Here is a 24,864-nt window from a genome sequence, read left to right as displayed (position 1 = left end):
TAGAGCAGTTTAGGGTCTCCCCCACACTTATAGCATTTTCCTGACCTGTAAGTTTGCATGAGGTAGGAGTTTTCATTGCCAATATTGGCCTGGGGCTTAGATTTTTTTCAGGAATATTCCATTTCCAGGTATGTTCTGAACCTCAAGTGCCCCAAGTCCAGAGCAAAAGTGTTTTCCAGGTTCCATATTAGTGTGTATGGATGTTACCCAGATAGGATGGTAACTTTTCATCACTATTACCTCCTTAAGAATAGTTTAAAAAACAAAACACAAACAAAAACCAAAAAAACTGAGACAAGAGACAATCCTGAGGCAGAAATATCTAGAAGGACAGAATACAGCATTACTCTTCTTTTTGCTTTGGAAGAATCTTAAAAAGGAAGAAAGAAACAAATTGTGTTTACTAGTGCTATTGGTACTCTAAGAGCACCTCGTAGTTGTCATGGAACCAAGTCTTGCAAGGCAATGAACAAACAGGATATATCTACAATGCAATCACAGCGTCTCATCAGGATGTATTAGCCTGTGTTGAGCCATTCTGGGGCAGCCAGACTGCTAGCACAAGCTCACTTGGGGATCTGTATACCGCTCCATCATCACTTCTGCAATGGCAATGTAGACAGTTCTTCAGAAGACAGACATAGACACTTCATGCCACAAATGACCATGCTTTTTCCTACTTTACTTAATATTAAAAAACAAACCCCCTTTCCATTCCCATTTTTGTGACAGACCATGATGGTGATGTCAGCATAGGCCAAACCTATATGCAGAGAAAGGGATATCCCAAACACTATTACAAACCCATCTGTAGATTCACTGCACTGCGGCAAGAAGCACCTTGCACAGATATGGCCACCTTAGTTTGAAAGAAAAGAGGGGGATGGGAAGGAAGGGTTTCTTCTAGTCAAACAGGTCAGTAAGAAGTCAAAAAACAGTCACTGTCCCAGCAACCTGCTACAGTACTTGATGACCATCCCACCCTGTGGAACCCAGAAACCTTTGCAGTTCATATGGGAAGCCAGGGTATTGAAGCAGTCAACACTGAAAAAGCACCTTTTTTCTCACCTGCATTGGACTCAGCACTAATGTACGCATGTTTATTTAGTTATTTTTCCAGCAGGGGGCAATAAAACATTGAACACGCTGAGGACATGCCATCTGTGCAATACACAACTACTGAGTCAGACTGAGCATCCTGGATCATTCCATACCATCTCCGTAGTGCAGCAGGGACTCCAGCCATTCCAGGGGAGATGAGTGGGTTCTTCCTCCTGAGTTTTAAGCTAAATGTTTTTCATCCCAGAGAGAGTCTAAGCTGGAAGCCTGGAGCCATGCATTCATGTGGGATGGATTCTGGCTGTGACCTTACATAAACTGCTAGAAGCCCAGAAACCCAGTACCACTGGTACCACTCACACACACACACACACACACACACACTTAGCAGCTTTAATAATTCTTCATTCAGGTGACAGACACCAGCCTCCCTCCCTACACAGAGTAGTTACTAGGATGAAAGATGTTCTCAAACACGCCCTTCCTCTTTGTATTTGACTCTTGCCTTTCTTCCAAGAGCAGCAGCTGCAACTATAGGGACTAAAGTGCAGAAAAGCCACTCCCTGGGGATGACCCCACAACTCTCCACTCCATCTTCCATTGCACTGTAGGCCAAGAAGGGTTGCTGTTGAGTCTCAGTTTTACTGGAACCTGCCCCATTGCCACTTTGGCTTTGACATGCTGAATGCTACTCCAAGCCTCACCTCAGCTGCAGCCCCCCTCAGCCTACACACTGCTGAAAGCCAGTTCATCTCCAGGGCTTTCACTAACAGCCTAGCAGCAGGGCTGGGAGAAAACTGGCTTTGTTGCTGGGATGGACCAAAGGGAATGGAGAAGCTCTGATAGAGGATGAATCAAGAGCTGAGGGGGAAGGGAACAAGAACATCCTCATAAACCATGTGCTCCTGTGTACGTCTTGGAGACCACGTGAGAAGATAGAAAAGAACCCTCCTGCCTCAGACAACACAAGCAGATGAGAGCTCTGCTCAGTGCATCTCCAGGCTGCTGGTGAACAGGATTAAAGATATGGCCCATAGTGACCCATAGTGCTGTTCCCCTACAAACCCAGACCCTTCTACTTCCATCTTCATTTACAGCATTAGACCCTCCCCCATTTCATTATTGGCTTGCTGCCAGGACCCTGGGCACGCACACTGTGTAGGACTGGGGCTGGGGGCAGGCTTTCAGCACTGGTAACGGGAGGCAGGCACAGTGGAAGGAAGAGCCAGGCAGTACCACTTGCTGTAAAGTCAAAAAGGTTGCCCAGGTGGCACCAGACTCCTGCTGAAAGCGGACCTCTCTGAGATTCTGCCACCACATCACTGAGTTTAGCCTAGTCCAGCCTCAGGCAGGGGGGTCCTTCCACACTGGCCTCCTTCCTTTGAAGGCCCTGGGCTTGGCATGTACATAAAAGGTGTTCACTTCCCTGCAGTTTCACGGAGAGCCCCTACTCTGGGGCTCCCCTCTCAGGACTGTCACATTGCTCTTTGGCAATCCCTTTCACATGCCTAATTAAACCAGCATAGCTCTCCCCTAAAGTGAAGAGGTGCATTGAAGTCCACAGTGAGGTGCCTCACAAAGGCCGCAGATGTTTTGGTCAGTGTCCCCCGTGGAACTGCCAGAGCCCTGAGTGGCAACAGCAACCGCAGCAGACGAAAGGAGGGTGGTTAGGTATTAGGATTTTCTTTTTTAGACTAACCAGCTTCTTGGCTTCAAAGGCATCTCTCTCATCTCGAAGCTTCTTGTTCATCTCTCTGTTCCACAGGAAGATAAGAGACACAAGCAGAGATCAATGTATGAATGAAGAGGCAAAAAAAATACCCTTATTGCCTGGCAAATGGGATTTGGGGTCTCAGTCTGGATAGTATCTGAGCACCATAGTGGCCCCTTTACACAGCAAGGAAAAAATCAATTCCCTCCACCAGGAATCACTGGGTAAATAATATGCCTTGACTTATACAGAGACAGTTAGGCCAAAAGGATCACAATGGTCCTTGAGAGGATTCATATATAGCTGTATGTCTGTGTACACACACAGAGCAAGGAAGCACCCTGTCAGGGACCATTGTGATCCTTTTGGCTTATCTATATCGTGTGCGTGTAGATAGATATAGCCTGGGGGGGGGGTAGATACACACATACACAGGGCTATACATGTATTACACACACACACACACACACGGCTCTATATATCTATACCTATCGAGAGAGATAGCTGTGTGTGTACACACACACACACACACACACACACACACACACACACACTATTTATATTACACATATACATACGCAAAATATATACGCGTGCACGTACACACACACCCCATCACATATTACAACAGCTTTCTGAAGAGAAAGAATCAGACCACAACACTGTTGGCACATGCAGAAAGGACACTCAGACCTAATGTACTAGCTCAAAACATCTTCAGGTACTGGCTGAATAACTCCCTATCCCTATCCTGAACAACACTCAGCTCTGGAAGTCAGATAGATGCCTCAGACTCAGAGCAAAGAAGCTGCCTTGTTAGCTGCCAGGTTGTTTTTACCAGTTTCTGCCTGCACTCTGGAGAATGTCCTTTCTCTACCCAGCTTCTCCTCCCCTCTATTCTGAAGCTGGAATTTGTCCAGGCTCCCCGTACCTGAGGAGCTCCAGCTGTCGCAGGAGGCTTTGTTTTTCTTTCTGCATGTTCTTAGACACTCTAAATACATCCCTGAGTCAAGGAGAGAAAATAAGATTAAAAAAAGACTGAGGGGAAAAAAATTCCTTACATGCAAACATGTACTGTACATTTCTGCCAGAGCTACCAGCCTGGCAGCTGCAACAATAGCTTTGCTGACTGGATGCAGCATTGGTTTGAGGGTCAGAAGACCTTGTTTTAAACTAGCTTCACTCTGTTCCACATGGGAGACTCACCTTCCCTCCTTGCATTTCAATTCCCCAATGGTAAAACCTCTGTTCATAAGGTGCTTGGAGCTCTATAGGTGAGCAGCTGCTATGGACAGGCTAAATATTAGCTAAAGCTTGAAGACACACCTGACAATGGTCCCAATAGACAGCAATACACAAATAGATAGAATATACCCTGCTGAGGATGCAATTAACTGGTTGAAGCACATGGAAGAGGAGACCTATTGTACTGCATACAGAAAAAAAAAGTTCTTTACATTTCTCCAGTGCTTTCCAGTCAGCATCTAGTGACATTAATTAATTTAGCCTCATAATACCTATATTTAGAGAGGTTGTACATAACCAATAAGAAAACCCAAGATTGTTTTTTTCCCCCCCAAATGAGGTAACAAGCTTGTGACAATATGAGAGAATGAAAGCTAAGTTTTCTTCTATTCTTTAACCACCATACTTCTCCTTTTACCAAGTTCCAGGTAAGGCAAATCATGCAGAACCAGCTCACAAGTCGAACCAAATGCTCTGCAACCCCCAGCCAGGCACACCTGTCCTTCTGCTCCTGTTCCATCTGTGACTCTTTCTGAAGCCTCTGCAAATGGCCCCTGGCTACCTCCAGCTCCCACTTATGTTTCTCCAGTTGCTCCAGAAGGCTTTCATTCAGGTGTCTGAGCCGCTCATTCTGCACTCGGGTCTCCAGCTGCTCCGAGTTCAGTGACTGCAGCTGGTGTTCTAGCTGTGAAAGCAGAACGAGAGAAACAGAGAGAGACAGCGAGAGGACAAAAAGTTTTTAAATAATGAGTCACGTACCAGACTTGAGCTGCCATAATTGTAAAACAGGCCGGAAGAGCACCACACATACACACATGCAATGCCATTGAGGAGATGGTCCAGAGGCCACACAAAAAGGTTAGCATTATATTCCAGCGGACTTATGGCAAGAAGCTGGGAAACTCAAAACCCGTGACTTGTACTCACCTATTGACTCCTTGCATCACAACACTGGATTTACAATCTCACTCTAGCACACAAATGGCTAAGTTACACCCTGATGTGGAACAGAAGTAGCAAAAACAGTATGGAGGAGAATCAAGAATGGAGGAACAGCAGTAACTCTGATGATCTTTGATCCAGAAGAGGTCTTTACTATTAGCAACTAACACTCCCAGTCATTGTAATGAAACCCAACATGCCAGGTGTTATGGAAAAGAAAGTATATACTAAGTTTTAGATACCGGATGGATATACACAGATACATGGAGGAATACATGGAGAAAACACTGTTCAGCAGCACCACTTTCATTTAGATTAGCGGGTTTGGGGTTTTTCTTGCTTAGGAGTGGTCACATGATCATAGCAAGGGCCTGGAAGATTTCCTGCATTTCACTCAAAATCTTACCCTATCGCTGTCAGCTCACAAAATAATAATGCAAAGGGCACAAGAGAATTGGGCACCCTGTTCCCTTAAGTCACCTGGACTGAAAGGGTGGTATGCATCAGAAGTTCAAACACAAACCATTGTCAGGCCTGGACTGATTTTCTTTTAAGCTACCTGGTATTCATTTTATATTAATTATATTAATTTTACTGTTGTATTGTTTAACTTAGCTTTTATATGACTTAAATTTAATTTACCACCTGGTCATGACCCCATCCCCTCCCTTAGAGTTCCCCATCTCAAAACAGGAACTCTTGCCATCACATGCAGCCAGCACTGAATCAGGGTGAGCACCCCAGGCCCTGCATTTTAGGGGTCCCCAAGGAGCTGGGCGGAGTAGCACAGCAACTCTGCACTGCCGCTGGCTTCACATCCGGCCCCTCGGCACCCTCTTCTCCCTTGGGCTGTTACCCACCAGCATGTCTGGCCACTCACCACCCACCCCCCCCATCACCACCAAATCTGCCGCCGGCTTCCTCGTGTCCAGGGCTGGGGCTCCATACAGGCCGATTTGCCCTGGGCCCCACACCCTGCTCGGGTTGTCTCTGCCAGCAACAAAAGACCATTTGGATATTTAGTAGCATCTCTGAGAGCATTCCCAAGTCATAGAATCATAGGAAGTGAGGGTTGGAAGGGGCCTCAGGAGGTCATCTAGTCCAACCTCCTGCTCAAAGTAAGACCATCCCCAACTAGATCATCCCAGCAGGGGCTTTGTCTACCCAGGTCTTAAAAACCTCCAAGGATGGAGATTCCACCACCTCTCTGGGTAACCTGTTCCAGTGTTTTACTCCCCTCCTAGTGAGAAAATTCTTCCTAATATCTAACCTAAACTTCCCTTGCTGCAACTTGAGACCGTTACTCCTTGTTCTGTCATCTGTCACCACTGAAAACTGTCTAGCTCAATCCTCTTTCAAACCACTCTTCAGGTAGTTGAAGGCTGCTGTTAAGTCTCCTCTCAGTCTCCTCTTCTCTAGACTAATAAGCCCAGTTCCCTCAGCCTCTCCTCGTAAGTCATGTCCCCCAGCCCCCTTACCATTTTTGTCACCCTCTGCTGGACCCTCTCCAATTTGCTCACATCCTTTCTGTAGTGGGGGGCCCAACACTGAACACAGCACTCCAGATGTGACCTCACCAGTGCTGAATAGAGGGAAATAATCACTTCCCCTGGCGTACTGGGCTGCATTGGTAAATCTGTTGCCAGTAGGCTGTTAGCCTTCTTTGCAACAAGGGCACACTGCTGGCTCATATTCAGCTTACCGTGCCCTGTAACCCCCAGGTCCTTTTCTGCAGAGCTGCTGCCCAGCCAGGCATGCACTTTTAACCTTCCAATTTTTTTACTTCCTACCACTGCCAGATGAACTGTCAGTGAGGAACATAAGAACGGATTCCAAAAACATATGTAAAATTAAACAGATATACTGAAGCAGCTTTTTAAAAAAAGGCATGCAGGACAAGCCAGCCCCCAATGGTGACAGCTGGAGCTGGAATTGGCCCCGTCACCATCCACTTCCATGAGAGCTGGAGCTGGTGAGGCTTGCACATTGCCAAGGGCAATCCAGAGAAGGAGCATATCCAAGGAAGGAGTGGGGGGATGCATAGTTGTTCCTCCTCAGGAAGGCCACATTACCTTTTTCTGCCGGTAGAGGATTTTCTCCAGTTCCTGCTCCTTGCTGCGCAGCTCTTTCTGCAGCAGGCTGCTCTTCTCATGCCTCAGTGACTCCTGTGTGGGGGGTAAAGGGCCACAGCTCTTCATTCTGTACAGTGGTCGGGGGCTAATACTTCCAAACATCAGGGCATGGAAGAGATAACACCATCCTCTGCCCTAAAGTCAGCAGCTAAATCAAGGTTTCCCAACTTTTTCCAGCCCAAGGCACACTTATAACAATTTTCCGTAGCACGCCTGTTAAAGCATTCCCCATCCTCATACCTATTGTAGATCATTGCCATGGCTGAATTCCACGGCGCACCTGTTCATTTCTGATGGCACACTTTTGTGCCGCGGCACACTGGTTGGGAAACACTGTGCTAAATGACACAACCCCTGGCTTCAGAGTTGGGAAGGGTTTAGGCCTTTCCACTTGGAAAGAAGGATTTACCTGACAGAGCAGTCTCTCCCTTTCTACTTTGATCTGCTGCTCCATTTCTTCATAAAGGCACCTGACTTCTCTGTCATGATCTGTCTCCTTCCTACAAAGGGGTAGTGAAAAGAGAGAGAGTGAGAGAGAATGTAAATGTGGAAGAGGAAGAAATGGAAAGGACAAGGAATGGGAAAACTTTACTGAATAAGAAAGGTGTGTGTGTTAGGGAAGACGGGGGTGTTGAAATGAATTCAGGATTCACAATAAGAGCTGCCCAGGTTCCCTGAGCTCCAGGCTCATAGACAGCTAAAGGGATTCTAATACTACTAGAAGTCTTTATGGGTGCATTTTAACTTGCACCCAATTTTATTTTTAGAGCAAACCTATCCCTAGGAGCTAGCAAGCTGGTATGCATTAATGTAATATCATTCTGAGGAGAATTCATAGATTCATTCATTCATAGATTCATAGATGTTAGGGTCGGAAGGGACCTCAATAGATCATAGAGTCCGACCCCCAAGAATGGGATAGGATAGACAAGCCACCATTATACCTAGCACAGAAGTCCCTGTTTGCTCATCCAGCCTAGCTAGCACCAGGTTTTCCTGGTATTTCAGGAAAAATGGTGAGCTAGGTTGTATAGAATGAGCCCCAGTTGGTTCCCTGGAGGCCACAGACGAGCGACCACACAAGTCTTCTTACCTTTTCAGTGCCTGCTCCATCGATTCCCTCTCCTGATTCACCTCCCTGATGTACGAAGAGACACGGAACAGAAACTCCTCAAAATTGGCCAAGAGCTCTGGTCGTTCCTTCCGGAGCCGAGCCCACAGCTCCCGAACCTCACTCTGACTGGAGCAAACATCCAAGAGGGAAAGGAAACAACAGGGGCATTTCCAAGTTATCACAGGATTATGCTTGCTTTTCCTCTCTCATATGTCCAAGAGGAGAGGGGTGCTTCCCCTCAACTTCCCGGGCAGCATTGGAGGGGCTGTGATACTGAGATCAGGACCTGGACAGGAACCCAACGTGTCTATGACAAAAGAACTATTTGGATTGGTGGATGGTGTGAAAACTCCCTCCCAGCCTCCTCACCTGTTCCCCTCTCACTCTCATGTGTCTATCAATCCAGTTACTAGGCAGCCAACTCGCTGCCACTGCCCATGCGACGGGCCTCAGGTAAGAGGGTGCGAGTGTAACCTCTCTATTGTTTTGAGCTCTGACCTCACGACCTAAAGGCAGGGACTTAAGGCCATGTCACGCCATTAGGTAACTGTGATGTTTTTCAAATCAATTGGCTGGCGTCAAATGACACCTGACCTTGACTGGGGCCAGGTGCTGAGGTCAGGAGGGTTATGTAAGAGGGTCCCTGAAGGAAGAAGAGAGGCGGACGTTTTAAAACACACACACACACACGGACCTCTGCAGCTCCCCCTCATTTGCTGGATGCAGAAGTAACTTACCAGAAACTTAACTAGGAACTTAGTTTAATGTTCTCTAGTTGTGTATCAAAAGGCTACCAAGCTACTTCTGTTTGCTCAGGGTTATTCTTTTGGTACTTCTCTGACTTGTACCCCTCCCCACGCCTAGCCTCTCTACCCAATAAAGCTATTCATTATAGCCAGCCTTGTTGTACATGCTTGAGAGGGATTGGGCAAGCCTTCTTGCTCCCTGTACTCAGCTGACTAAGGGAGGCCACTTTCTATGCTTCAGGCTATGAGAAGCACCCAGATATATTCTGCTGGGGTTAAGCAACCCTTAGGTCTACAGGGTCTATGTACCCTGGGCAGCACAGGGCACAGACAAAGACCTGAGTCCGGATGGTGGCAGTGGTACCCTAGGCTTGCAGGTGTGCTCCAAGAAGGGGGTTGGCCATAAGTTGGCGCCCCTGGAGAGGCATCCAAAGTTTGGTTTTTGGCAGGGTGCAGTGAGGCAGGTGGCTCAGCACAGGAGTGCCCCCTACTGGCCCACCACAGATGGTATCAGTGAATTAAGAGAGGTGCTTAGCCATGTTAGTTTGAAGTCAGAGTAGATATGCATCTTTATAGGCTAACTAAATAATGAGCAAGAGAGTGAGAAAGCAAGTTCTCATACTCTGCTTTCTGCACGTACTTGTACAGCATCTTCTGAAGTGAACTTGGGTTCACAAAAACTTGTACACTTTCTCTCTCCATGTTATTTTGTTAGCCTATAAAACGTGCATATCTACCCTGCTTTCTATCAGTGAATGAAGTCATCATCCAAAAAAATTCATCCTCGCAAACAAACTGTGCATTGCTAACACCAAACTCTCAAATCTGGAGTGGGACCCTCAAGATCATGAGTTTGGCTTAAAACCTGGGAGACTTAAATAGTAACAAATTAGGTGCAACCCAGCAAAAAAGCAATAATTCAAATATCTTCAGGCCCTTTACAAGTGTCAGTTTTCCACCACTCTTGAAAGGTAGAGCAGTCTGGCCCACATTATATTATAGAGGGGTGAACTGAGGTACCAAAAGCCCCACATCAAGCTCATGATGAAGCTAAAAATAGTAGCTGGGAGTTTTGTCTTCTACTCCACCACTCCAAGCACTAAACTGTCTTAACTTTTTTCTTTAAAAGGAAATTAAACTCCCTTCTCAAGAAAGGTTTAACCATTCATTTAAAAAAAAAAAAAAAATCACACATCCAGAAGCCACCCTTTAAATTATTTTTTCTTAGTGTGCGAAGGAAAGAACCTGAGATGTCTTTGAACCGCTGTATAAACAGTAATAACCCTGCCCCGCCCCCCCCCCTCAAACCTGCTACTCTTCCCAATACCAAATGCAAGGTTTAAATGCTGTTCACACATATTCTTTTGGGATAAGTGCCATATTTTCATTCTACATTTGAACAGCACTTGGGGCAGTGGGAAGTAGTTCAAACTGGAAATCTTAGGTGCTACCACCATACAAGTTATAAACCAAGGTAAAAAAAAAAGACAGCTTAATTCTTAGCAGTCTCAATTTAAAATAGCAATACTTAAGATGATGTAATTAAAGAGGGAATTTCAAAAGCATCTACAAGGGATATGAGCACAGAGCTCATTGAGAATCCAACAGGACATGTGCTTTTAATCTTATTACGCATTTGTGAGAGAATCTCCCCTTCCATGCTTACAAAGTACAAAACCCATTTGAGCCACAGAAGCAATGATAGTCAAGCTGGTCAACATTTTTCCATCCAGTTTTTATACAAGAGGCGGAAAAATAGATATTATTCAAATAAATGACCACCATTTTTTTCCAGTTACCAAAAACTCCAGATCTTAGTTTAAAAATAAAATCCTCATTGCCATTTAATGAAAAATAAGTTAATTTGATCCTTATGACACAAAAACATGACAAGTATAGGTGAGAGTAGAAGTAACACAAGGTTGAATTAATTCCATTTTATAAAAAGCAAGATGGCCAGATACAAAATCAAAACTGTAACCTTATTTCACAATGTTTCTGTTGAACTCAGAGAATGGAAGACTATCTAGTGGTTAAGGCAATGCAAAAATATTCCCATTAATTGTGCCAGCTCCTTTGCTCAATATTTCTTAGCAGAGAGACCTGGGAGCAGCAATGGCTGGGATGGGAATATTCTTGTGGCAGGAGTCACTATGTGGTGCTTTTGTACAATCAGGCACCTAGCCCTTCTTCTTTGTATGTGAGTGTTTTTAGTCCAAAAAGAAATGTTTGCAGTGGTGGTGGTGGTGGTTCTTTTATGCTAGGTTCTGAAAAAGGAAGTGAAGAAACAGCAGGAAATTCTGCTTCCTGACTATAAGCAGGTCTTGAAGTAGATTTACTGCCTGGGTACAGGACACTGGCATTAGCCTGAAACTACTCATAGAATGGATTTCCCTGCGTGCTATTGGACTGCCACCGTTCAAATATAATTTGGATTGGAAGTCAAACATTAGCTCAGTATATAATAAACTCAGTGTCAAAATTATCTTACAGTGAAAAAAAAAACCACAACTTTGGAATTCTCCCCAACCAGCATATAGGTAATGGCAGGGTCAAAAAGAAGCACAGGTATCAGGAAAAGAAGAAGAATATAAGTTCTATTTACGGTACATCATAGGAAACCAGGCCTGGAGGGACCTCATATGGTCAGTGTCCAGCCTCCTGCTCAAGGCATGATTATCCCCAACTAGTCTGTCCCAGCCAAGTGTCTGCAGAACCCAGATGAGCTCAGTCTACAACCCAGGGGCTGGATCTGATCCATGGAGCCATGTCATCTGGGCCACATGGGTCTGAAAATGAGCCAGTGGGGGAGCAGTGACAGCAATCTGCTGCAGCTCTTGGAGTTCTGGACCCATAGGGAGCCCCACATGCCAGATGACACTGGTGTGCAGGGCCACTCTGTAGACAGATCCAGCATGCAGGGATAGATTGGAATACGTAGTTGCTCTACAACTGAATCTAGCACACAAACCCTTGACTAGATCAAGCTTGGAGACTGACTCTGCACCACTTATTTCCACCTGAATGGCCAGATAGGTTGAGCACCGCTGGTCTAACCTGCTCTTGAAAATTTCCCAGGATAGAGATCCCACAACTTCACTAGGTAGCCTGTTCCAATGCTTAAATACCCTCATAATCAAAGTTCATCTTAATTTCCAAACTACGTTTCCTCTACTGAAACTTGAGGCCATTGCTTCTAATTCTGCCCCCTTCAGCCCACTTCCAAGTCATTAAGTGGTTCTTAAGCAGGCATATAATTCTAGCCCTGACACAAAGCTTTCAATTAAAGATTAAAAGGAATAATAATAATTAAAAAAGAGAGAATATAAAGGGTATAGTTTTTATCCAGTGCAGCATTTTATGCCATTTAATCTATTTTTTTAAATATTATTTCTTTAAGGACTCTTCTCAAATCAGAAAAAAGGTTGTCCACAGGGACAGCCTTTATGAGGAGTCTTTCTAATTTCTTTGGACATTAGCAGAAGACCATGTCACCTTAGCATAATGGAAAAGTTACAGTTCTTTACACAGGGTAGTTAGCTCTGTTCAGCTTCATTGGGTTTAATTTAAAAGGTATTTCACAGTAAATGTTGTTGTGAGATCCAGTGACCATTTCAAGATGCATCCTCTCCTGAGCCAACAGGGGTAGGAAAAGCAGTGCTGGATACTGGTAAGAAGTTGGGCACTACAGCTTCTGACTGAGACACAGCAGCTTTTTAAGTGTCACAGTTCATGAGGTATCAGCTCATAGAAGTTGACATGGTGGCTGCATGTGTGACTACTAAATCCTGCTCCTGTGCAACAGGATCCTAGGATCTCAGTGCAACCCTCCCCTGTTCATATTCAAGGGACAATCATGGAATAAGTCACCAACTAAAGAATCTGCAGCCACGTAGTTCAGAGAATTTTCTGTGCACAGATAAATACCTCTATTTGAAGAGCAGCTACAAAGGTATCATTTGGATCTGAATTATCTAGCATCCCTGATGCAGAGATCCAAATCCCAGTAAGGTCTGTTTATCCCTTCATCCTTTAAGATAAAAATCAGTCCCAGGAAATGCAGCACGCACAGATCATTTTGAAAAAAACCCCTTGAAATGTAAGGTCTCCTGAATAAACAACGATGCTTTTTGACAAAGCAAGAGCTTACCCACAGCGTTATCAATGTAAATCCCCATTGGCTGGTCACTATCTCTTGGGCACTTTGACATCAGCTGTATGTCAAAATGGATAAATAAAAGTCTATAGCTTAGGAAACTCCCTGGGCAAGGTATTCTGTTAAGAACAGATGATGACCAGTCAGCTAAACTACTGTGACTGAAACCGGAAGAAGAGTGCATTGCATGAAAAAGCTTGTCTAACTGTCCCAATAATCATGCAGTTGGTCCAATAAAAGATATCACCCACTTTCTGCATCACATTTCCATAGTAGCTCATGAATTCAGCACAAAAGACGGGATGAGGAAATGCCTATCCAACACTCCTAAAGCCACATCCCTGAAGATAACCAGCAGTACTTGATCAATCCCTTTGTGTTTCTGCTGACATGATATACTGCTATTATAAGAATACAACCAAATACAAAGCAAAATAAGGGATGGTTCTCACTTACTCCTCCAAGACCTGGGCTGATCCAAGTTGCTCCAACATTGAACAAAATCGTTTCTCTTCTTCATCCTCTGTCTGATCCAGGTCATCTGACCATCCCGACTCAAAGGTCTCCTCATGTCTTGAGTGATCTGTACTCCCAGATCCTTGGAACAGATCGATCCCTATTAACTTCCCTGTTGGAGGGAGGGATGGGGGAAAGAAGGCATAAAAATCAGCTTTCCCAGTTCTGCTTGGGTAGCAACCTGAACCAGCTGTTCCTTGAGAACAAATCTAATGGTGCCTGTGCACTGTTAAATGAGCTTGCTGACTGAAAGCAACAATCCTTGTACAGTACCATTAAAAGGAAGCAGGAAACTGGCTTCTAATCTGTAACACTGGGCTCTTGTACTGCTCACATCACCAAACAATGTTGTTATCCAACAAGATGGTGGATATGAGCAGCAGGCACAGTACCTTGGGATTTTCAGAGGATGCTCAGCACTAAGCATTCACATTACCACTCCACTTCTGTATAACTAGAAGGGAAAGACACACCTGTGTGTGGCTGAGGCAGTGGATGGGAATTGTGGGTTCAGTTCCCAGCTCTGCCACAAACTCCTGTGAACCTACAAAAGCAACCAACATATATTTCCAGGCCCCATAGGAAAAATTAGGTCATAATCTTTTTTCTTTCCAACCCATTGTCTACATGTACAAAGAAACTGGAAAGGACCCAGAGGCAAAAATGATAAAAGGGGTTGAAAAGCAAGGAGAAAAGGCTGAAGAAACTAAGTATGCTTAGTTTAGGCAAAAGGCAACAAAAGGAGGGACCATAACAGTTTTCAAATCTTGCAAAGACTACCATAAAAGATAACAATGCTTCTCCATCTTTGTTGCCACAGAGGGCAGGGCATGTAGCAAAAGGCTTAAACTGCAAAGCAGGTTCAGATCAAATCTTGAGAAACACTTTCTAACTCTAAACTCAGTTTGACAATGAAACAAGTTGTCCAGAAGAGCTGTGGCATCTCCTTCATTGGAAGGTTTCAAGCAGAGGCTGGGTGGGTCCTTGTCTGTGATGGCTTAGAAATAGTGCATCCTGCCTCTTGGGTAAGGGGTTGGACTGAAAGGTCCATGAGGTCCCTTCCAGCCACATGATTCTATTTTGATGGTAGGTGCTGCAGGACAAGGACTGAGTCTTAAATGAGCCGGTACAATGCCTTCCAAAGAAAGTCTCTGAACAGAGTCACTCCATCCTTGCAAAAATGGCTTTAAGCCTGAGCTATGACCTAAGGGGTGTGGTTTTATGCTAGACAGGTAGCAGCTATTGCAAGCTAGGAAAAAGAGAGAGGGGGGGATGGATTTCTTTTTGAGGGAATAAACCAACTGATTTTCTCCATCACAAAAGACAAAGGCTTCAAGTGAGAAGGCATCTTTATGAGCATCTAGTGATTCTGACTTTCTGCAGAACCCAGAGGCAATAGAATTGTGCTGTGTAACCTCAGCAGCAAGCCAATAACTTCTACTACTGCTGGAGCATCTCTTAAACAGGTGCCTGGTCTTGACTTCAAGATGGTAAGTATGAGGAGGGCACATCATTCTTCCAAAGCATGGAGCAAGGAACCAGGAACTTTTAAGGTCTAATCCCAGCCCTGCAACTGGTTTCTGACAGTAGGGAAGTCATTTAAGCTATCAATGCCTCAAGTCAATACCAGGGCTGGAATCTCAAAGCCACCAGTCCTAGTTCTAAACTGCATGTTCAGGCCAGGGGTCTCTGCTACATCTTTAGAAAGACAGCATTATGGGCTACTATTTGCATGAGGCCCTATTAACAGGACATCGAGTTTTGTTTTATTGTGAATGAGGTCCCATCATTTCCTTGTCCCATATCCTCCTTGAACAGCCTTGATCAGTGGTTTCCAGGCATGTTCACAGAGATTAAGAGTACATCTGTCTCCATTTTTTGGACTGGTGAAAGTCCATAAATACAGAGCTGGCTGCCATTCTTTGACATACAGGAAATGTTTAAATAGGCTAGTCACACTACAACGCACACTCATGGTAGCAAGAGCTTACATTCCTGTAATATGAGTGCCTGCTATGAACCTACAGGCTCAGCCCCAGCCTGTGGGTTGAAGCCCAATATGAATAGGCCTGCTGGGATCCCCACATGACTTGGCTAACTCATAAGCAGGGATCCTGATTTTCTCTGATTAAAAAAAAAAATCCAAAATTTTCTGATTTAAAAACCCTCAAAATCCACATTTTTCTGTGATTATACACACACATACAATATATAGTGGTGTTTTGTTTTAATTATGGAAAATGTGGTATTTGGGGTTTGTTTTTTTAAAAACAGAAAAATTTTTATTTTTTTTTAAATCAGAGAAAACCAGGATCCCTGCTCATAAACCAGGTATAACATGGCAGAGCAGAGCACCTGGCACAGCTCATCCTCCAGCATTTGCTGGGCCTCAGCTACATGGCTCTGAGTACTATTACTAATGACAGTCACTACTTCAAAGAGCTAAAATCTTAAGCACTAATAAAGGAAACAATGGAACATCCAAGTGATACCTTTATCTTGTATACCTTTAAGCATGTGTATTTCTGTGGATTTTTATAAGGCCAGGCCCAGTTCAGCAAGGACTGCCAGAACCTCTGATACAAGAGGCTCTTCTGATGGTCCAAAGCATGCTCTAATCTCTATTAAAGTCCTTAGAAAGGGAATTCCTATGACAGACATAGGGAGCCTGACAGACTATTGGGTAACTCATTTTACACTGGTCCAAAACTATTGGTATCAACAGGCACCCTCCCCACCTCCATATAAGCCTGGAGTAAGAGAACCCTAACTCAGTACTGTTGTCTTTGCACAAAAGGTGGGTTTAAATGAAGTAAGATCAAGGGAAAAGCAGACACAAGGACTAAAGGCCTTGTCTAACCCACAGACTTACCCCAGTTACAGCACAGCATGGTTGGGAAGCTCATAGAGAGGCCAGTACTTGAGATTTGTCTGTAATCTGGAGAAGAGAAGACTGAGGGGGGATTTAAAAGCAGCCTTCAAATACCCCCAAAGGTGATTCCAAAGAGGATGGAGCTGGACTGTTCTCAGTGGTGGCAGATGAGAGAACAAGGAGCAATGGTCTCAAGTTGCAGCAAGGGAAGTTTAGGTTGGATATTAGGATCTCAGTAAGGGAGTGGTGAAACACTGGAATGGGTTTCCTAGAGAAGTGGTGGAATCTCCAACTTTGAAGATTTTTAAGACCCAGCTAGACAAAGCCTTGGCTGGGATGATCTAGTTGGGGATGGTCCTGTTTTGAGCAGGGCGTTGGACTAGATGACTCCTGAGGTCCCTTTCAACCCTCATTTTCTATGATTTGCACATGGGGGCTCATACTTAGGTTCAAGTGTAGGTCAGCTCCACTGGTAAGGAAAGCCGCTGTGCTTGCTTGCACCAGAACTGTGATTCATGGAGCTGGCTCAGGGCTTCCCATGCATGGCAATCACTCTGGGGATTTGCCCCTGTTACAAGGAGGCAACAAAGTTCTAGCCTTTTCCCTTCAAAAAGTCAGTACTGCACATGGGAGCACCATGACAAACACTTGAAGTAATGGTGGCACCTAAGAGGCTCCTGTCCCAGGACCTCATGAACAAAACACAGAACAGGCATTCCTGAGGTACTAGATGTCCCACCTGCAACAAAGAGCCCAACATAGCTTTAATGGGCAGGCTCCATGTTCTTGGGAAGGGAAATATGGAGGAGTACAGCTGGCCTCTGGCATGTCCTTGCTCTTACAGAGCATTTGTCCTTGCCCAGAGCTCAGGGACCTGGCACCATCCCACGTGTGCCACTCGTGCTCATGCTCAGGGAATGCACAAAGCAGTGCTCTAAAAGATGAGCTGCAGGAGTAGGAACCACTAACAGGACAAACTACCTGCTCCCATCCCACTGAATACCCAACATAGGCATTCACTGAGCCAATACCCTGGGTTCTGAACAATGAAGCCAGCTGTGTTGCTTTTCAAAGACCCTCTGAGAAAAAACTTCAGAGCTTCTCTCCTATTCATGAAGGAGGGGAGGGGCTCCATTTTGGGGTAACCACCTAGAAACACCAAAAAACCCAGGGGGCCTAATTCTAATTTCCACGCTCTGGGGGGGAAAAATCAAAGTCCCTTTAGAAGCTCTTAGATCAATGGCTGTCTGTTTGTGTAGAGGGTAATATACTAAATCTGGACCAAAGTTTTTTTTTTCTTCCAGAAGTGACTTTGAGGCACCTGAAATCAAACTCTCCACCTATTCAAGCAATGCAAGCTCATGGGTAACAAGATGCCTTTTAAAAAAGCAACAAAGCTGACTGGGGGTGTATTTACAGAGGCTTTATGAACAGCTAAGAGAAAGAAGTGCCCAGTGTAGAGGTAGGTCATTGTTTTTCTTTACTGGTTGCAGCTTGTTCTGCCAGGGCTGCTGCTGATGAGGTCTTCTTTACAGCACCAGCATTCTCCTAGCAGCTAATAAAGGCGTACAGCAGCCTGTAGGAAAACAGATCTGCAACTGTAGTTCTGTGTTATCAAGTGAGCTACACTTCTATCAGCATATTTGGACAGCTGGAATGCCGAATCACATCAATCAACTGGATGGAGCTCATTTCTGAGATAGATTTTTATTCCCTCATAAAACAAGGGTCCTGCTGCATCTGGCTGACCTCAAATTTCCTGCTGTTGGAAACATGGAAGGGAAATCCATGTATGGCACATCACCAGATACACACTCCTTACATCTGTGATAAGCAAAGTTCAGAGATATGGCTGTTAGGTACAGGGAAGTACTGAAGGAACTGATAAAATAAATGTTCTACAGGACGTGAATAACAAGAATGCTTGGGAGGGATGGGAGCCATTTAAGAACTGTGTTACACATACCACCAAGAACAATATTCAATTCAGATGAAGAAGGAGAGAGGTGAAGGATTGGTCTAAGCAGAAGGTAACAGTGTAACAGCACCAACAAGCTGTCTTTCACCTCTCCATATACGGTACCAAGTTGCATTTGCACAGATGCGCATTACCCATGTCTATGCACTGCTCTTACCTAATCCCATGCTGAATTCAACAGGTGTCAGATACCCGTTATTGTTTTGCTCTAGGCTTTCAAAAACTGCTTCCAGCTGTTCATGGGTCAAAGGGAGTTCACTCTGGAGCCGCTGTGGAGACAGAAGGGACAAGCCAAAGACCCAGATCAATCTAATCCAAATCTTTTCCCATAACTCCTAATGAACTCAGTTGTGTTGGGTCAGGCCTAGAGTGATCATCCCAGTTTAAGGTGATGTTACAATAAACTGTCTGGACGGTATGGCAGAAAAACCTATTTTAGGTGCTGCCTCTGGGTGACAGTGTTACAGGTGCCTGAGAACTGCAAGTTGGATGAACAGCCAGGAGAGTACAGAGGGCATTCTCCTTTTTCCAGGTTAGTTTGTTCTGAGGAGGACTCCTTCAGGATCAGCTATTCTTCTGCCTCCTCCCCATCATAAAACTTGTCTCCTTAATCCCCCCCAAGTCAGTCTCCCCACTTATCCTTCCTGACTGAGAAAGTTTGGACTTGGTTTCCAAGACCATCAGCAACTCTTTGTGGACATTCGTACATGCTTCTTGGGATAGAACAATGCGGTACTATGGGGCCAGCCCCCTTACCCTGTTACTCCCATCAGTGAGGAAACATGGCCTAGTGTGATGACACCTAGAAAAATTTGGGTTGGGTTCCCAGCTCTGCCACAGACCTCCTGTATCAGTACAAGCAAGGCACGGTATCTCAGTGCCTCAGTTCTCCATCCATAAGATGGGAACAATGATAAAAATATAAAATAAGATAAAGGGTGAAAGAAAAAAAAAAAACAACACTTCCCAGCAGGGACATTTGCATACACTGCAGAGCACAAAGGTGCCTCAAATGAGATCAGGGCTCCAAGGAGCTACATACAGCAACTGAGATCCTGATCACACCTGTTAGCTCTTAGTAATGCTTAACAAAGCCTGTTAACAAAAGCCCAGAAAATTATGCACAACCCATGACCAAACAGGTGAGCCAATTCCTGTTTACTGAGCACGACCTACACCTGTAATTAATGGTAAGCAGAAAGAGCTGGGACATAATTAGACTGTCAAATGTGAACTACAGATACAGCCATAAGAGATGCATCTTAAGTAATAAAGCTGTAAAAAACAAACTACCTTCCTCCCCCCACCAAAAAACCCTCCAAAAACTCCAACTTTCCCCCAAAACAACCCCAACCCCTCCCAAAAATTCCAAAAGGTGATTAAAAAGAATCCCTTAGAAAGCAGCACCTTTTCAGACCAAAAATCACCAGGTGAGTCCTTGAGTTAGATTTTAAGGAAACCCTTACAGACCGTCTACAGAAGAAGTTGCTGGCACAATCAAAAGGACAAAAAAAAAATCAAGTCATATTTCTTGTTTTGGAGGAAATGCAGTGGAGTAAGGGAGAAACATATTTTCAGAAAAACTGACAAAGGCAAAGCTTCAATTCTCTCCTTTTCAAGGGGTGAGTGGCTGGCTGGAATAATCTCTGATGGACCTGTAGGTGACAGGGAGCTATTCAGGGCAACACAGAGGGCATCCTGCAGTGTGAAATGGAGACATGCCCCTCCTACCCCAGCCCCAGATCCCACCTTTTTTACAGCTTCCTCCATGGGAAGAGAGCAGGATGGCTGTTCCTCTTACCTGCATGTCCAGCTTGGTGATGAAGCCTTTCCCCTCCTTATCACACAGCTGGAAAAGCTCCCTAGCCTTCTCCAGCATCTCCACCTGAACATCTTCTGCTTCACTCAAGGGATGGGAAGGGAAGGCATCAACAGCCATCCCATCCTCTTCTTCCTCTCCCTCCCAGTGGGCATATCCCCTCTGGCTCGCCATCTTCCCTAAACTCTCCCAGCTGGGGCTGGGACAGGTTGAATAGCTGGAATGGAAGAAACAGAAACAAATACATTAAAAAAAAAAAACCTGTGTGCTCCTCCATTTCCACACACACATTTAAAAAATAAGGAGATTCATGCTCCACCCTGCACCTCCTCCTCCAAGTGGCCATAGATGTCACTGGGGGCAAACAGAAGGGGAAGAGAAGCAGCCTTAGGGAGACTGCCTTACAGAAGGCTGTGCACTACATACAAGGCACAGGTGTCCCTGAGCCTATGGTGCCATTTACTCTGATGGGGCTTTCACAGTCAAAGCCTAAAAAAGGACATGCCCCATTTTTTTCTCTTTCTGCCCAGTCCTACACTAATTTGCATTGGAAAGAGTTGATTGCCAATGAAAAGATTTAGCAATGTGCAGTCACTATAGGATTGAGGAATGGCCAGGAAGGGGTAAAGCCTTTATGGCTAGGGACAGACATTCAAAAAGCCTGAGCCTAAATTGATCCAATCTTTGCAGGTTAGTCTAACCTGGCTAGGCTAAGCCACTTTGTAACCATACAGACATCCCCTCTGGACTGAAGAAAAAAAAAAAAATGCAGGCATATGCCTGCAGTGGCTTGGGCAAGAAGCTGGGGGTGAAGGCCTCCTTCTCTTCCACAGTGCTGAGCTGAGGGGGGCATGGCCAGGCCCTGGCAGGATGCTCTGATTAGGGAGAGGTTCCCGACTCCTGACCAGCCCAGCAGGGAATTGATAACACAGTGTTTATATCACCCCTAACTCAGTGTTTATCACCCCATTAAGAAAACAGAGGCTACCAGCTACCTGTTGATTCTGCCTTTGTCCTGTCTGAGACCATAGTCAGCATGTGGCCTGCTAGCTAATGCTGTGCATCTGTGTAAGGCAGAGGGGATGGCAGAATCCCTGCTTGTGGTGGGGAGCAGAAGCCAAGTAGATGCCTGCAGTCTTTGCCAAGCTGCAGCCGGGGAGCAGAGGGGAGGGGCCAGCCCTGCTGTGGAGCAGAGAGCCCTGCTCAGCCCAGAGAGCATACCCCCAGCATCCTGGCATCTGGTTTATCTTAAACCAGCAAGGGGTCTGGGACAGACACTGCATAAACCTGGTTGAGTGTAGTATCAGACTTAAAACTGGTTTGACCTAAATCAGTATCTGAAATCAGTTTCAGCCATTTTCAAACTGGTTTATGTGCACCGAACATCTGTTACAGGTTTAAACCAGTCTCTGATCACTTAAACCGGTTTGTGTGTAATGTCTGTCCCTACCCTATTAGAGCCAGAGTCCTCCAAGAGTCATCTGTGTTATGAAGTCTTTGGTTAGATCACGGGGACCTCAGTTCAGTTCCTGGCTCTGCAACAGGTTTTCTGGAGCTAGCCACCTTAGTCTTCCCTTGCTTTAGTTTCCTAGGTGCATAACAGAGTTGATAAACCCTTCTCCCTCCTATAGCCAGGGCAGCGCCAGGGTTCAAATGGTCACCCCTCCCCAGGAGTGGATTAAAGGGGGTGCACTGGAGCACTTGCCCCCCCTTGATTCCTACTCCACCCAAAGTTCAAAACCAACTGCCTGGCAGTGGCAGGAGTATTTCTAATCAAGCAGCGCTGAGGGAGTCACTGGACTTCATGGCTCATTATCATCTATCTTATCCATTCTCAACTATTTATTCCACAAGTGTTAATGACCCTCTCTCCTTTTTAATGATCTTGATGTTCCACCAGTCAAGCTAGCCTTTGTTCTACAATGCTGCTATCTGTTAGCTGCTCCTGGTAATGAAGCTCTAATTTCACAGTCCTGTAAACTGCAACTCACTCCAATGATGTTATATTTGTTTTTACTTCAATCTTAAATGGAATAAATACAGCCCCTAGTGTATTAGTAAAGCTTCTAGTTTATTTTTAACGAGAAAAATATGTATTGTGTTGTATGCGACAATGCACCGCCCATGTGCACCCTCCTTTTCAAAATTCTAGATTTTGTCCATGCCTCTCCCTCCTTACTCCTCTCACTGCTCCAGTGGCCCACTCTGCAGGCTGGAAGAACTACACAGGTAGAGCACATAGGACAGAGGGACAAATGGGAAATACTGTTAATAAGAGCTTCTACTGCTCAGTCACAAAACCATTCCTCCTATATCACAAGTTTTCCAACTTTTCTCTGCACTTTTGTAAAATGGGTGGAGTGGATTCACACCCCCCCCCCCCCAACTTCTCATGGTCAAAAATCAAAGTTGAAAGGCAGGGGAGTTGGCTGAGGAGATGGGAGGCACTCTTGCTTCTCCTTATCCTGCAAGTGTGAAAACTCTTCTTGAACCCTGGCAAAAAAACTCTGCCTCGGCTCCCTGCTCTGGGTTCTCAGATTTGCTCACCCTAAGGACTCTGATCTGATTCTAGTGGAAGCCCCATTCTCAAGCACTGGCAAGGAAGAACAGTAGCTGGAGAAGTTACAAGTAGGACGTTATAAGATAATATAGTTTGTGGAGTAAAAAGTACTTTGCACACGACCTTGAGTTGTTTTCTCTTCTGTGCCCCTCATAAGAACTTTTGTGTCATTTCCACAGACCTCAATGAAACAATCCCAGTGTTTCACACACCAGCATTTCACATACCATTCTCCATACCCAATATATAAAGGGGAGGGATGGATGTTGCTGCCTTCAGAGCTGTCTCTCACTCTGTGGTGGTCTCACTACTGAGGCAGCAGTGAATTATTACTTCCCACTTGTCCTTCTAGGTCCTCTGTGCTCTATTCAGCTAGTTCTTCCAGCTTACAAGGTGGGTAACTGGGGAAGGGAGGACATTCAGACCCTGGTGCTGAGCTGGCTATGGAAGGGAGTTAGAATCTCTCTCTCAACTACACCATTCCATCTCCAGACCTTTGTGCTTCAGGAGTTCAAAAGCTGCCAAATAAAGAAGTTTCACCTAAAATGTTGACCTCTGCAGGAAGGAAATGCCCACAACAGAGAGGAATTTCAGCCAAAAGAGACAATTTCAGCAAGTTACAAATACTTCAAAACTATGGACTTGCCAGACACACACACACACACACACTCCCACCCACCTACACCCTCCTACCTTCCAATTCACTGTTCCAGTAGAGCTTCCTATAAACAGTTGTCCCTTGATACCAGTAACAATTTAAGTCCTGCTGCACTGATTGCTTTGGATTTCTCCTTATGGACAGTTAAGCTCTGCAACCAAGAACAGGACTTAACCATGCAGACAGGTCGAGAGCAGATTTAACAGCACTTGCCAAAGAACTTTTTTTCTTTTAATCTCCAAGAAATTAAAAACCACGTATAGGGGCAGTAATTGCAGCCAAGAGAATTTTTGTTTGCGCTCTTATTACACAAGAAGGACAAAGAATGTCATGTGCATAGGCAAGAGGCATTTGACACAAATAATAGAAGGACAAGGCAGCTATGTACAGCACTGTTGACTCTCCATTCTGTTGCTCTTTGGCAAGTTAAAGGGTGGTTCTGCTCTGAAAAAAACAACGATATAAAAATTCCATTATCTTATTACTCAAGAGCATTCAGTGTTAGAGCTGCTGACTTCTATGACAGCTGTAACAATATTTATTTGAAGTGCGTCATTCAGCCCAAATTGGTTCTCATATGCTGTACAGACCTCTTGATTTGGGTGGGGGCTCTTGGCAAACAACGGAAACAAAGTTGGAACTCAAATTGTGTAGACCCAACTTATTTGTGTCCACAGTTTTATTAACAAACTGTTCCTACTTAACAATTTGGATGCAGGATTAGAGAGTCTGCTGGTTAAATCTGCAGGCGAGACACAGCTGGGAGGAGTTACGAACACAATAGGATTAAAATTCATATGGGATTTTAAGGAACTGGAGAACTGGGCTATGGACAACAAAGTCAAATTCAACTAGGATAAGTGTAAGGTGCTATGAACAGAGAAGGAAAAAAAACCACAAACGAACAAATCTAAAATGTGGGAATAAGTAGCTAGGAAGTAGCACCGTTGAAAAGAATCTGGGGGGTTTTGAAAGATCACCAGTCAGCCTGAGTCAGCTACGTGATGTAGTCAGAAGGAAAGCAAGTATAATTTGGGTTTTCAGTAACAGAAAAACTGTATGTAAGACATGAAAGATGATTGCATTCCTCTACTTGGTGCCAGACAGGCCCCAACAGGAATATGGTGTTTACTTCTGAGCAGTACATTTTAAGAAAGATGTAGAAAAACTGGAGAAGATCCAGGGATGAACAAAGACAATAGATGCTGGAATGAAAACTGTATTAAGAGAGGTTGACAGAATTAAGTACACTTAATCTCCATTTTTTTCCCCAGACTAAGGAGGGAAACAAAGGTAGAGAAAAACAATGTTCTCCCTTGCTACAGAAGGCAGGACACCAGGTAATGAGTTTAAAGC

At 44.8% G+C, this 24,864-nt stretch overlaps 1 protein-coding gene across 16 annotated transcripts in view; it reads right to left on the bottom strand.

Annotated features, from left to right (window-relative positions):
* CRACR2B (calcium release activated channel regulator 2B) overlaps positions 1 to 24,864 on the bottom strand; it is a 78,185-nt gene that overhangs the window by 16,580 nt on the left and 36,741 nt on the right. For 10 of the 16 annotated variants that reach the window (XR_009460000.1, XM_059722546.1, XM_059722548.1 and 7 more), the window contains 10 exons: positions 23,544 to 23,659; positions 20,273 to 20,507; positions 18,629 to 18,740; positions 13,562 to 13,733; positions 8,183 to 8,329; positions 7,499 to 7,589; positions 7,030 to 7,122; positions 4,513 to 4,700; positions 3,702 to 3,773; positions 2,759 to 2,813 (listed from right to left, as the gene is read on the bottom strand). Coding sequence is in view for 15 of the 16 variants with exons in the window: in XM_059722546.1 (XP_059578529.1) it covers positions 2,759 to 2,813; positions 3,702 to 3,773; positions 4,513 to 4,700; positions 7,030 to 7,122; positions 7,499 to 7,589; positions 8,183 to 8,329; positions 13,562 to 13,733; positions 18,629 to 18,740; positions 20,273 to 20,464 (1,122 nt within the window). In the remaining variant the exon portion in view is untranslated. The remainder of the gene's footprint in view (positions 1 to 2,758; positions 2,814 to 3,701; positions 3,774 to 4,512; positions 4,701 to 7,029; positions 7,123 to 7,498; positions 7,590 to 8,182; positions 8,330 to 13,561; positions 13,734 to 18,628; positions 18,741 to 20,272; positions 20,508 to 23,543; positions 23,660 to 24,864) is intronic. The other 6 variants (XM_059722551.1, XM_059722553.1, XM_059722543.1 and 3 more) reach the window with 1 other exon arrangement.

The sequence above is a fragment of the Alligator mississippiensis genome, chromosome 2 (genome assembly GCF_030867095.1).
Source record: "Alligator mississippiensis isolate rAllMis1 chromosome 2, rAllMis1, whole genome shotgun sequence".
NCBI classification, from domain to species: Eukaryota; Metazoa; Chordata; order Crocodylia; family Alligatoridae; genus Alligator; species Alligator mississippiensis.
Note: the sequence above shows the minus strand (reverse complement) of the source record. Positions and strands in the feature narration are given on the sequence as shown.